General features: G+C 48.4%; 1 protein-coding gene across 6 annotated transcripts in view; it reads right to left on the bottom strand.

Annotated features, from left to right (window-relative positions):
* Positions 1-4715: 4715 nt before the first annotated feature.
* UACA (uveal autoantigen with coiled-coil domains and ankyrin repeats) overlaps positions 4716-13504 on the bottom strand; it is a 33696-nt gene continuing 24907 nt past the window's right edge. For all 6 annotated transcript variants that reach the window (XM_026709443.2, XM_026709444.2, XM_087941779.1 and 3 more), the window contains exons 14-19: positions 13390-13426; positions 13216-13265; positions 9747-12467; positions 8746-8892; positions 7107-7172; positions 4716-6932 (exon numbers count right to left, since the gene is read on the bottom strand). In XM_026709443.2, coding sequence (XP_026565228.1) covers positions 6861-6932; positions 7107-7172; positions 8746-8892; positions 9747-12467; positions 13216-13265; positions 13390-13426 — 3093 coding nt within the window. In that variant the 3' untranslated portion in view covers positions 4716-6860. The remainder of the gene's footprint in view (positions 6933-7106; positions 7173-8745; positions 8893-9746; positions 12468-13215; positions 13266-13389; positions 13427-13504) is intronic.

Raw genomic sequence — 13504 nt, 5'->3', positions numbered from 1 at the left:
CTTCCGTCCTCCTGAGGTCAGTAAAATAGGGGGTCCACATTGTTGGGGCTGTTGCTGACCCTGTCAACCGCTTAGGGCTGGAAAGCACTGTGGGGCAGTACATAAACCGAAGTGCTGTTCCTATTGCTATTGCCTTTGAAGGACAGATTACCTCTGAATATCTCCGGACTTTAGATACGTTTGTTACATGAAGTACCAAGGTAGCACTGGCTGTGCAAGTTGATGATCTTTAGCTGATTTAGGAGCGCAACAATCCTGGTTCTCCTTGATTTTTCAGAAGCCTGTCAGCCTACAGGTCATCCTCCATACTTGTAATGTTTTCCCAAAGCTACCCAAGCTAATAAGCATCATGTGAAAAGAATCCGAGACTAATTCTGAACGGCAGGCATTTATGGCCGCCACCAAATGATGCAGGGATGTGAAGCGGGGCTCTCTGCAAGCCTGACAAAATCCAAACCATCTCCAGAATCAGACCTGGGAGAAGACAATGGCAAAACACTTCTGAATTGTTACCAGGGAGACTGCTAGAGAAACAATATATGAGGGTGGTTGTGGGGGGAGAAGAGACGGGGACGTGGATGTGTAGAGCTGTGACATGTGGATGAATCTGAGCAGCAGTGAGGATGCTTAGCAGGAGGTAGCCCAGCTTTTAAGGAGTTCGCCGTTTCTCTTTGGATCCTGTGGGGATTATAATTGGGGACTCCGGGCCTATAATTACATGGCACTTGAATTTTCGGCTTTTGTTTCCAGAAGTCGAGTGGAAGTTGCTGGTTTTGTATTTCTGATCAAAGGGTGGGGAGGAGCGGGAGCTTTCTTCAAGGCTTTCCTTTTTCTGTCTTCAGCATGCTCCCCCCTCCCCCCTCCTCTGTCTGTCTCTGTGGGTCTCAAAGAAAGAAAGCAGCGCTCTTTGTAAGGCAGATCCAGCCCTTGTGGAGAAACTGCCTTCAGCCTCCAATAGGGAGGCACGTGACGGCCTCCCCCTGGGGTCCCCACACGCGGAGGGGCAAATAAGGTCGAGGCAGGACCCTCTGCACACACTCATGGCTTCCCATGGAAAGGGCCCCTGGGAGCTTCAAAAGGCAGCTGGACTTCCTTTGTCTTTCCCCCCTTGAAGACTTTTCCTTTCAGCCAGAACCGAAGAAGCTTTCCGGATGAGAAACGAAATGTCTTCAAGGGGAAAGTCCACTTGCCTTTTGAAAAAACGCCTTTAGGACGGCCACCGAGGAAGGATTTCATCGGAAGAGCAACCTTCCTTCTGCCAGTCTCAGCGGTGAGAAGGTGGAAACGCAGAAGAGATGATGCAGGAAGCCAAAGGAGAAATGGATTTCAACAAGAGTTAAAAGAGCCAAGCGGGGGGAAATCCTAAGGCCACACATGGAGTTGCAAACCCGCCACCACCACCATCTGCCTTCTGCTTCCTGTGTTTGCTGATCACGATCACCCGGGGCGCTTTTGGGGTTTCACTTCCTGCGTTCTCAGAGCTGAGGCTCCAATCTGCAACATTCCTGCTTGCCGATTCTTGTCAGAGTTTCCACTGACTTCTCTTGGCAAGGAGACCCCCTCCCCACTCTGCGGGTTCAGTAACTGACCTCTGGCAGGCAGAGCAGAGCAGAATTTAAATGGTGGTTCTGAATGGCACTTATATATTAGCCTCTCCCGCAATGGCCGCCACATCCCTTTAGTAGTTCAGGAGCAACGATAGCCCTTTTCTCCAGCTTTTACTGAGAAGCTCTTCCCATTCCACACAGCGGAATGGGGCTAGTTTGCTTCTCTTGGCTTATTCTGAAAAATCATCCATGGGGGGAAAACGTTAATAAAAAAGCCCTAGAAGGCCATGAAGAAAGGAATCGGGCTCCCTGAACAGCCTTGCAAAGCACTGTGAAAGTCGGTGACCGAGAAGCGGCCTTGCATGGAGTGCCAGAGTTGGAAGAGCTTTTGGTTAGCCACGTCCTCCTGGCCAGAGCAAAATCCAAATGGAAGGACTCCCGACAGGGTGGTTCTTGCCTCCTGGCCTCCAAATGGTAGAATTTTTGTCTAACTTTCCTAATATTCAGTTGCAATTTGCCTCCATCTTTTCGCCTCCTGCCCTGTGAAAGGAGAGAGAACGTTTTTCCAGTGAGCTGCTGCTGTTGCTTCAGGCCAGAGGCCCAGAGTGACGAACTGCCGTGGCTTCCCTGACCACAAGCCCGGGAGAAAGGACGCCCGGCAGAACCCCGGAGCCGGGGAGGCCCAGCAGGCAACCACAGCTTAGGGCAGAATCCCAGTGAAAGCAGCTGCCCACCTCGGCAGGAAGACCTCTACTGCAGGGCACCTGCTCAAACTATCAGGCAAGGAAAAGGAGCGCAGAGCAAATTTGGATGCTCCAAAACCGAATGAGCAAAGGATGGGCGATGTCAGAATCCAGGCCGAGGCCCAGGCTGCCGGATGATTCCCTGGCCTTGGTTTGGGGGCCTTGGCTTCCAAACCGGACTGGCTGCGCTTGGTTGCCTCCTCATCCCACCGGCACGGCAGCCTGAAAGTGGATTGTGGTTGCAGTGGGGAGGAAGGAGAGCGTCCCACCCCCCAAATGCCCTCGGCTCTGCAGACCTGAATAAGGGGATGGTGGGACGGTGGGGGCACTTCCTCTCCTCTGGCTTTCAATGCTCGTCTCAGGATCTGAGGGCAGCTGACAACAAAGCCTGCCCTAATTTCCCTCCTGAGACCCCCCCCACCCCCCAGACCATCTCTGTCTTCACCTCCGGAACCAGAGGTCGTTTTTCTTGAAAGCTTCGGTGTCGCTGAAGTTGAACAAAATCTCCAAACAAAATTAAGTCTCTTTAATTCTACTTTGCAAAATTGCATCAGAAAAGTGTCCTAGCTGGAAATGCATTTGCCAAATCAGAAAATACTCCTGAGGTCATGGATTTTTTAAAAAAAAGTTTAATCGGGATGGGAGACAGGGATACGTTCATCCAGTAAATTAACTATAAACTGGAAGGGAAAATGAGAAGTTTCAGGTAACCTGGTGGATAATACCTTCGATGCCGATTCTGTTGAACTTGCTGGCATAATATAGAGTCAACAACTTATTCCAAGGTTGTAACTTTCATACTATCTTCCATCACAAGGGCAAAAAAACCAAGAATGGTAGCAGCTTCCATCAATCCAGTCACTCCGAATATTTAAGGAAGTGAACTGCAGCAGCTCATGAAGACTGATGTCTTTCTACAGAAGTCCCAAAAGAGGAGTGATTTTCTAGTGCCTAAAACAAGGTACCAAGTAAAGTGAGGAAAATGGGGGTCCTGAAATGAGAGTTGTATATTGTTGACCTGCCAAGTCAGTCAGATGGTAAATTTTGTCAGGCTGAGCAGGAGAGATGCAAGGAGGCCCTAAACCTGCTTGCATGAACCGTTGCAGGACTGGGAAGCTGCCTGGTCATCTCCAAGAACAAGGCGACTGCTCGGCTTCAAGGAACTGGTGGGAGAAACCCTGAGTCTCAAAGAAGCAACCCTACTACTCCTGGGCAGACGGCCCCCTTCCCGACCGCCCCACCTGGGTCGTTGTCCCACCTGGAACAGGCTCAGGTTTCCAGCAGCAGAATCCTTAAGAAGAGCTGTCCTGTGTGATGTAATTCACTGCAATCTTTTAAGCATTTGACAGTGTTTGCTTGAAAGGAGGAGGAACAAGTACATAATTATTGCACTAATTAAGCTGCCAAAACAGAATTCTGCATGGAGCACCTTTGAAATTGTGAGCCCTCAATTCATTAGCATCTGCTATAAGCTTATTAAGCACCTAACAAGCAATTAGCAAGCTGTTACTGTTTGAAACTAGTATGTAAATAAATTCTTGGGTTAATTTCTTCCTCTGATAATAAAGAAAACATTATGAAAATTAACTGACAGTGTAAATTATCTTTTATTTCCTGAAGTCTACTTAGACTTCTGTAAGGCATTTGACAAAGTAGGTCACAAACTACTTCTTGGTAAGGTAGAAAAACGTGAGATAGGTAGCATCACTATCAGATGGATTTGTAACTGGCTGACAAACCATACTCAACGAGTAGTCCTTAATGGTACTACAGCTACCTGGAGGGAAGTAAGCAGTGGGGTACCACAAGGTTCCATCTTAGGCCCAGGACTCTTCAATATCTTCATTAACCACTTAGATGAGGGAATAGAAGGGGAACTTACCAAATTTGCAGATGGTACTAAGCTGGTAGGAGTAGCCAACACCCTAGACCCATTAAGGACTACTCGTATGGTTTGTCAGCCAGTTATAAATTCATCTGATGGTGATGCTATCTATCTCACATTTTTTCCTAGTTCACCAAGAGGTAGGTTGTAGTCTACCTTGTCGAATGCCTTGCTGAAGTCTAAGTATATTACGTCCAAAGCATTTCGCTGGTCTACTAATTTAGTTACTATGTCAAAGAATGAAATAAGATTGGTTTGGCATGATCTGTTTTTAACAAATCCATGCTGGCTTCTAGTTATTACTTTACTGATTTGTAGATATTCGCAGATCTGTTTTTTTATTATCTTTTCCAATATCTTCCCAAGTATTGATGTTAGTTTCCTGTGTCTGGTTTTTTTTCTCCCCTTTTTTGAAGATGGGAACCACATCAGCTCTTTTTCAGTCCTATGTTAGTTCCCTGGTGCTCCAGGATTTTTTTGCGGTATCCCATCTCACCCACCGAAACGGCAGCATGTCATTTCAATAAAGCCCAGGAAAAGTGACACAGAAAATAAACATTTATTGATATGTAGTGTAAAAGGGAGACTAGAAATACATAAATGTCTCCCAGAGAAAAGAGAATGATAATACTTTTAAGTATTAGTACATCAAAATCAGACAATTATTGTTCAGTTATTCAAGTTGCTGAGAACAAGAGCACTTGGTGAACTGGTTACTCTAAGCCTTCCAGAAAAGCAAACGAAGAGGCATTCACTGAAATTACCAGTTTTGAAATCAACCTTCTCCCTACACATTCTGAGCCCACCCAACCTCTGCACAGGTTAACTTTCCCCATTTCCTTTTCTCTGTTTACAATCAGCTGCAATTCCTATTGCCTCAGAAAAATGGCAATAGAGCCCGCGGTCCATTGCAGCCCAACACCCTCTAGTTCTCTGTGCCTGGAAGGTCTTTGCACGTAGGCAAAGGGCAGGAATGCCCAATTGCCTGGAAATCCAGGCCTTTGTGTTTGACCAGCACCCTAGACGGCAGAGTCAACTGTCAGTTTGTTGAAGCAGCACCACCGCCAATCTCCAATTAAGGTGCTCGTGGCAAGAGTGACTTGCCAATCAAGGAGCCATCTTCAGAAGTCCACCAGGACAACATTCGGTCTTAGCACAGATACAGGGTGGCTTTGCAATTATTTAAGATCATGCTCGTCTTCAGACGCTTAACATCAGTAACTGGCATTTTTGAAGCAATCTGCTTTTAATATTTCCATGTAAAAAGGTGGATTTTTTTCCCAGAAACCCAGAACGCCATATATCTGCTTTTGGAACTATTCGAGAGTTACTTAAAAAAGCAACTCCAAGCTTTCCAGTCCTTTATATTTATTCCTAAAACACATTAACATCTATCCCAAGTTAATCTTCTCACCAAAAGGCTTTTCCTACATAAATAATACCCTTTATAGTGGATTATCATACATAATTTACAAAATACTGTATTTTAAGATGCTGCTATTAATCAGCTTAGCATAAAATCAAAGAATTTGCACAATTGGGGCCCATTGTTTGAATCCCATTGGCACAAGCTAAGGCACAGGCCTCCCAGCAGGAGCAGTTCCCCCACAGGAAGGAAGGAAGGAAGGAAGGAAGGAAGGAAGGAAGGAAGGAAGGAAGGAAGGAAGGAAGGAAGGAAGGGGTCTTTCAGGACTCCAAGTGGAAGGGAGCCACCGCTGACGGCCAGGGCCACCAGTGCTCTGAAGGTACCTAAGGACGCAGTTCCGTTCCCTGGTAACTGAACAGATGCACTTGCTGCTCTAGGAAGACGGAGGCCACAGATCGGGAAAGGACCAGCGTGTCTTCAGCCCTCGACCCGCCTCCAACGCGTGGCTGGGGAAGAGCGGGGGGAGGGTCCCGCAGTACAGGCAAGCCCACCACAAGAGGCCCAGGTATTCTTTGGTTTCTGCATTTAAAAAAAACTTTTTTTTTAAATTTCTCCAACTGTTTTAGTTGTTGATTAGCTTATCTGTAAACAAGTTGATTTCTTCTTTTTTTAAAAAGTAATGGATGATCAAACACAAATTTTAGGCTGCTGTATTTCAAGGTTTCATAACAGCTTTTCATTTTTATCTATCCCAGTCCTGCTGTCCTTAAAACTACAAATAAATCAGTAATCAACACTCTGTGAAAAACTATCTTGTAAAAAGCAAAATATTATCTGATGTATTTTTCTCTCAAGAAAACTGCAATAAAAAGGCATCACTACTTCTAGCTAGTCTTCAAAGAGGCAGCTTGGCCAGCCAAGCCACCGGGGAGCCGAGGGGGCCAGTCCCAGGAGGACACCCCCCGCCTGGGCCAGAAGACGCAGGCCCACTGCTGAGCCCCCCCCCCCCAGCTCAGGACCTGGCACCTGCAAGGAGGGGGTGGGGTTAGCCGCCTTTTAGGGCTGTCAATCCGACATTCCGGAGAACTTTGCTTTGGTCATCATTTTGACTACCTATAAATGGAAAACGTCTGTTTTCAGAATCACAGGTGATCTTTTCGTTTTTGTTTACAAATGGGTTTGTGTAAATATTTTTCCATATTCCTGCTACAAGCAGCTGGTGGGGGGGGGGGGAGTGTTACCATCTCCTAAGCATTAAGGGGCGTTCAGAAGTTGGCAAAGTGGCTGCAGCCGGCGGAGCCAGCTGGGCCTCCCTTCCCCTAGCAAATCAGCCCCTGGCGCATGCGGATGATCTGGAGCAAGGCCGCCTGCACATCCTCATCCATGTGACCCTGCAAAATTAACAGGAGACCTTTAAGAAAGTAAACAAGTGAACACCGAAGACCCGTCCCTTCCTGCTCTGAGGTTGGACGGTTGAGTGAGAAGCCTCCTTTAAAGGAGACGGCCGTTGTCCTAGGGGAGGCCAAGCAAACCTCCCTCCCCAAAGCCCCCGCCAGGCCACGCACCTGAACAGCGCTCAGAAGGTGCGTCCGGTAGATTGAGATGACTTCTTGGTGCTGCCTCTCAGCATCCTAAAACACAGGAGGAGACTTCCATTAGTTTTCTACCCTTCCCTCTGGTTGAGGAGGGGGGAGCTGTCACCCAAGGGACACCCCTGGGAATTCCTCCTGAGGTTTTAATCCAGTGCTGACAGTCAGGGGTCCTTGGGGTTCTCCGAGCTTGCTGGTTTCCTTGCAGAGTAAAACGTTGGCATACACCAGGAAAAAACACCACCACCCATATTTAAAAGGAAAAGATTTTAAAAGCTGGCAGGCTCCTGGAGAAGAGCCTTCTGCGTGGCTTCTGCCCTCTAGAAGGTCTTCCCCCTCCCCCCCTCCCTCCCTCCCTCCCCTCAGAGCCTGAAGACCCGGCGGTGCCAGAGGGCTTGGGGGATCCAGGGGAGGAGCTTCCTACTGCAGGTGGTTGACTTGAAACTCCCCCCCCCCCCCCCCCCCCCCACCGGTCCAGCCCTGCTCTTCCCCATCTGATGTTAAGGACTGTATCCACTGTGTTCTGTGATCGTGGGTTTTAATATTTTTAATTGTTTTATGTTGTAAGCCACTCAAAGTTGTTGTATACAAGATCGGTGGCAAATAAACTGGATAGACAGACAGCCCATCCGTCAAGGAACCCTTGCGGCTCTCTCAGCTTGGCTGTTTGCTTGCAAACTAGCCATGGACTGATGGGATCGAGTCAGATCATGAGGCGTCTGCAAGGAACAACCAAGATCAGAGAGGAGCCACACTTTTCCCCCTAAGCTATTGTGATGTCTCCCTTGGGCGACTCTAATTCTTCCTCGGAGGCCAGCCCAGGGGAGGATGAGCTCATTCCTGGGCATGTCAGGAACTGGGCTAATTAATGACTTTGACGGGGGACGCCTGAAAGAGTTTTACAGGGAGGCTGTGGCTGGACACAGCTTGCAGGTCAGTGAGGGGCCACCTTCCATGGTGGATCTGAGAGCACGCAAGGCAGAGGAAAGACAAGAGCAATGGAGATCTGCCAGATTACTTGGAGAAGGCCCTTGCCCGTCTTGATGGGTTACACCCAAAACTATTCATCACGGCAGGCAGAGAGAAGCGTTGCTGCAAACAACGTGTTTCATTTACGGCTATACTTTCCTTGGGCTTCCTGCTTGACTTTGTGCCTTGGAGACTCTGAACGTCTCTAGCCAAGTTAACTCCTGTAGGTGTAGGAGTTGTCAGTATGGCCTGGTGGAGTTAAGTTTGTTTGGTGGCCTCCTTTGTTGGAGCAATTTCCCATTGTTTTATGGACTGTTGGCAATTGCTTTGTGGACTAACCTTGACCTGCTTGTGGCTGGATTTATTTGGGACAGTTCTGAGGCTGGGTAAAGGGAACTGCTGGGGAACATTAATAAGCTTCCTAAAGCCACACTTTTGTGTGTATGTGTGAGTGAGAGGGGTAGCACAGCAATATATATTCTCTTTTCTAGGAAACAAGTGTTAATGGAAGGAGGAGCCACACACTCAGGTTTCTTCTGCAGATGTGCAGAGCTGCAAGTTACGCAAGGACTGAGATATTATTCTCCCACCAGATCTAAGGGTGGCGCTCCGAAGCCCCTGCAATGGGTCCCAGAGTCCTACTTACAGCCAGCTGCTGCTGCAGAGTCTTCACCTGGTTCTGGAGCACCTCCATCTGTGGGATTTGCCTCTGTGCAGGAATGTTGTGGGTAAGCTGTGAGAGGCCATGAAGAGCCTGTTTGAGCCGTTCCACATCATTGAGAAGCTCCGTTATCTTCGAGAGAGAGATTGATAACATTTCCATGAAAAGAACAAGAAAGCCCCGGCCTCCCATCACCCCTGGCTCACAAACAGGGAGAAGGAACACAACCCAGTCCCTGGGATTGGGGCAGGTTTCACCTAGGAGAGGACAGAAACCTGGCTCTGCCCACAAGAGAGAGCCGGCCCCATTTTCACACTGAATTCTTGCCTAACATAAAAAGGAAGTAGGAAACAAGTGCAGACATCTCCACCCGGAGCAGCTCTTGTCTCTTTTGTTTTAGCTACATCAACGGCTCTGGAATGACGACCTGCTACTCCACCCATCCCAACTACAGGAGGAAGGAGGAATGCAGGCCACCCAAATTGAGAGAGACTTCAGGTCAGAAAGCCAAACTCCGGAGCGCTTTAAGATGATGACTGACCAAGGTATTATTTTTTATTCAATGGCAATGCTGTGGTAATGCAACGTCCCCTCGGAGCTTGCCAGCAGCTACGCTACAGTGACGACATGGGAGCTACCAGGCGCTCAAACAGAGATGGTGGGCACGCTGTAATTAAACCAAGATGTGAAAAAACAGTGGCAGGGCTTCAAATTCCCCACACATGAACCCAAATGTCTGCAGAGGAAAATGTGAGCACAAAACCTGATAGTGCACCGTTTGCTCACCTGGAAATCCCGTAAAGGTCCTCAAGAGATCAACTACTGGCAATTCAATGTCCTTGGGGGTTTGTGTAAATGCCGCTTTATGGAAGCAACCCTTCTCTAATGGCTTCCTCCATTCCAAAGCTACTGGAAGGAAACCTACGCTAGGAGAAGTCAGCCTGGCCTCCTTAGACACCTCAGCTTCCCTGTTTCAACTGGCTCACCTTGTTATCTTTGGCCTCCACCTGCTTGGCAGACTCCTGGATCCTTTTCTGCAACTCCACAATGGTACTCAAAGACTTGTCGCACCGCTCTTTCTGGTCTTTGATTTCCTGCTCAATGTTGACATTTCTTGGCTGAAGCAGCTCCTTCTCGTCCCTCGGGGACGGCTCCTCTGCGTTTGCCTTCAGCGAATCGTCTTGCAGCTTCTCCATCTTTTTAGTCAGCTCAGCTAGCTTCTCAGCCATGCTGCTCACCTGGCCCTCGAGCCTGCTCCTCACCCTCTTGTGCTCAGATGCCTCCACCACCTCTCTCTTCTCCAGCTTGCTTAGGGCTTGCTTCGTGCTCTGAAGGTCAGAGTGTAGGCGGGAGACCTCTTCTTTTCTGGCTTGGTTTTCTTCCTCCTTCTCCCTCCACCCGGACTGGAGAGCAGCCATTTCCTTTTCTAGCCTTGCTCTGATTTGGGAGTGTTCTGCCAGGGGCACCGAGGTGGCCTGTAGATGGGCCAGTTCCTGTTGCAGCGCCTGAGCTCTCTGCAGCTCTTGCTGGTTTCTGCTGGCCTGGCTGTCAAGTTCCACTTTCAGGCCCTCAATGGTGCAGCTGAGCTTCCTCTCCAGGGCCTCCACCTGCTCCCGAGGAACGTACTGGCCCTGCAGGCGGCTCTGCAGGAGGAGCACCTCTGAGCGCTGCCTGGCGCTCTCCTCCTGGAGCCGCTCCTTCTCCCCCGTGACCTCGGCAAACCTTTGCTGCAGCTCCCTTAACTCCTTGCTCAGGTCGTCCGCCTTGGCCGCCAACGCTCCCTCCATTGCATGGTATTTCTCTGCAAGGATATAGTTTTCCTGCAGATCATTTTGGACCGTCAGGATCCCTGCTGTTAACTTTCTGATTTCCTCGGTGTGTTTCTGGATTTCTTCCTCTTTTATTCTGAGCTGTTCCCCCTGTTCCAGGAGCTGGTTTTTCAGCTCCACCACAGTTGCCTCAAAGTCCCGCTTCTTTTCATCCAAACTGGCAAGGGGAGCATATTTGGACTTGATGCATTCTTGGATCAAGTCAATCTCCTTCTTCTGGGCTTCAATCTCTGCATGCAATTGGGCAACTTCTTCTTGCTTTTCTTGGTACTTTGCCTGCATTGCAGAGTTGCTTCTCTGAAGGTCCTGAATAGTCGCATTCAGAGCAGCCACTTTACTGTCATGGTCTTTTGTACTGAGATATTCGGCCTGCATTTGACTTTGCAGCCCCCTCAACCTCTGTTTCAGTGCACCATTCTCCTCGTTGACTTTCAAACATTCCTGCTTCACCTTTTCCATCTTCTCCTTCAGGTCTGACAATTCTTCACCTGTCCTTTCCAGCATGATGTTCAAGGCCGTTTTTGCCTCTTCGTGAGTTTCTGAAGAGACATACTGCTCCTTCATGACCTCTCGGAGAGCCGCATTTTTAGTAACCAATTCGGAAACTTTGGCCTGCTCTTTTTCATATCTTTGGTTAAGTTCATTAAGCTGCTTTTGTAAGTCTGCCAAGGTCGATTTCAAGACTCCTATTTCCTTCTCATGCTTTTCAGGAGGAATGTAAATGGTCTGAAACTTACTGATCTTCTCCTGTAGTGACAGCTTCTCCGCTAGTAGTTTCTCTACTTCTCCTTTATACCGGTGATATTTTTCCGTGGCCTCCGTCACCTTCTTGTTCAGCTCTCCTACCACTTTCCTGGTGTCTTCGTTGACCTTCACGGGGACATACTGGGTCTTCACCTCAGCCCTGAGGGTCTCCATCTGCTGCTTGAGGAGGCTGTGGTCCACCTGAGCCCTTTCTAGTGCCTTCTGCAAGGCTTGGTTTTTCTGTTTAAGCTCCAGGTGCCCCTTCTCCAGCTCACGGGCCCTTTGCTCATACCTGCTTCTGACATGCTTATGTTCCTCTGGCTTCACATAGTGAGCCAACTGAGCCTTCTGCTTCTCGAGCTCCGTCCTCAGATGCTGGACCTCCGTGCACAACTTTTCACGCTCTTTCTCCAACTCTGCCAGCTTCCAGTCCTTCTCGTCAATTTCGCTGGAGAGAGAACTCTTCATCTTCTCAAACTTGTTGGCCAATTTCACTGTCGTTTCCTTCAGCTGCTCTTCTGCCTCGGAAAAAGTCCTCTCCCTTTTTTCACGTTCCACCTTCAACATGCCAAGTCCTTTCTGCAACTTTTTGTTTTCCTCCACCAGCCTCGCTTCGTCCCGCCTGAATTCCTCCACTAACAGCTCGTTCTGCTTCAGCTGATTCCTCAGCTTGCCCACTTCAGCTGAGGCTCCCTCATACTTAGCCTTCATGTCTTTCAGCTGCTCCTTCAGCTCCTCCGTCCCCTTGGTGCTCCCTGCAGCGGCTTCACTCGTCAGGTGATCCTTCAAGGCAAGAAAGTGGGTCTGCATCTGCTTCACTTTCCCTTCTGAATCAAACATTCTCTTCTGCACGTCTTTCAACGCGTCTTCCAGCTGCTTTATCTGCTGGTCCGACTCCTGCTTAATCCGTTCACACTCACAGTCCAGGGCTTTGCATTCTGCCGTCTTGTGGGACAGCTCTGCCTGAAGCCTGCCGAGGTCACCTTTGGCTGCCTCATAGCAGCTCTTGATGCTGCTGAGCTCTCGCTTGAGAGCATCCGCCTCTGAGGTGCAGCCCTGCGTTGGGCTTAAGAGCTCCAAAGGCCTCACCATGGACCGGCTCTGGAGATTAGCGGGCGCCAAAGCCAGGATTTGCTTTAAACAAAACAAAGGTATTGGTTAAGTTCCATGCAACGGTTTCGATAAAACAGTAACTGCTAACCGTTTTTGAGGTAAAAGGAAAAGCCTCCACCTAGTTCAACTAGGGTATTTTGAATGCCACACTCCCAAGTTCATTCCAAAATTTTTCAGATTAAAAGGCAGACCTATGTTGGTTAGAAGGATGGACAGCGTTGATGTGTTGTTGGATCACCGATTATACTTAGGACTAAAAGTAGAAAATAGGACACCTCCCCACTAACATAAATGTATTGCGTCTAAGTTTTACTACCTTGGAGATTAAAATGCAAGACATGTGGGAAGGGTTCAGAGGCTGCAGCAAGTGGGGCCACAAGGGAAAGGAAATAGCCTAGATTACGTTCCATTCTTTTGGGGAAAAGGCCTTGTTTTTAAATAGCATTAAACCAACCTTTCAGCGCTATTTTTGTGGTGAATCTGTAGTTTTTATGAACTTCCCACCTCAAAAGGGCAGAAAAGCCAATTGTGACAACCACACTTGCAGGGCAAGACCGAGAGCAAAAAAAGGGGAGGGGGAAGAGGGCAGTTTGGGGGCACGTTCTTGCTTCTCAAAGCCTCCTCACGGGTGGAGCTACTACAGGAAGCTCTGCTGAGGAATGTAGCGTCTCCAAGGGGTGCCCAGTAACAGACTTAGATGCCAAATAATACATGGATCGCACTTGGAAAGCAAACTGGAGTTGCACTGGAAGCAACAATATTCAGGTACCTGGGATCCCGCAGAATAGCCTGGGTCCATCATTGGTACATTTTCTTTCCCTTAAGAAAAAACAAAACATATTCCTTCTTTAATTTGAAACAAATGTCAAAATATTATATTTTCAAAAAGAACTGTACAGACAGACTGCCTGGCACGCTGAAGAAAATATCCAAAACTACCTACTGTTATTAAGGCTGCTTCCGGATCCTGCATGATCACCCTGAAATCACAAAAAAGCAGATATGGTTTTACATAGCTGATTGGCTGCCAATCAGGAGCTTAAAATTCCTTCAGAATT

Source organism: Pseudonaja textilis, chromosome 13 (assembly GCF_049901715.1).
Source record: "Pseudonaja textilis isolate UNSWEBS1 chromosome 13, rPseTex1.2, whole genome shotgun sequence".
Classification (NCBI taxonomy): domain Eukaryota; kingdom Metazoa; phylum Chordata; class Lepidosauria; order Squamata; family Elapidae; genus Pseudonaja; species Pseudonaja textilis.
This window is presented reverse-complemented; position numbering and strand designations above follow the sequence as displayed.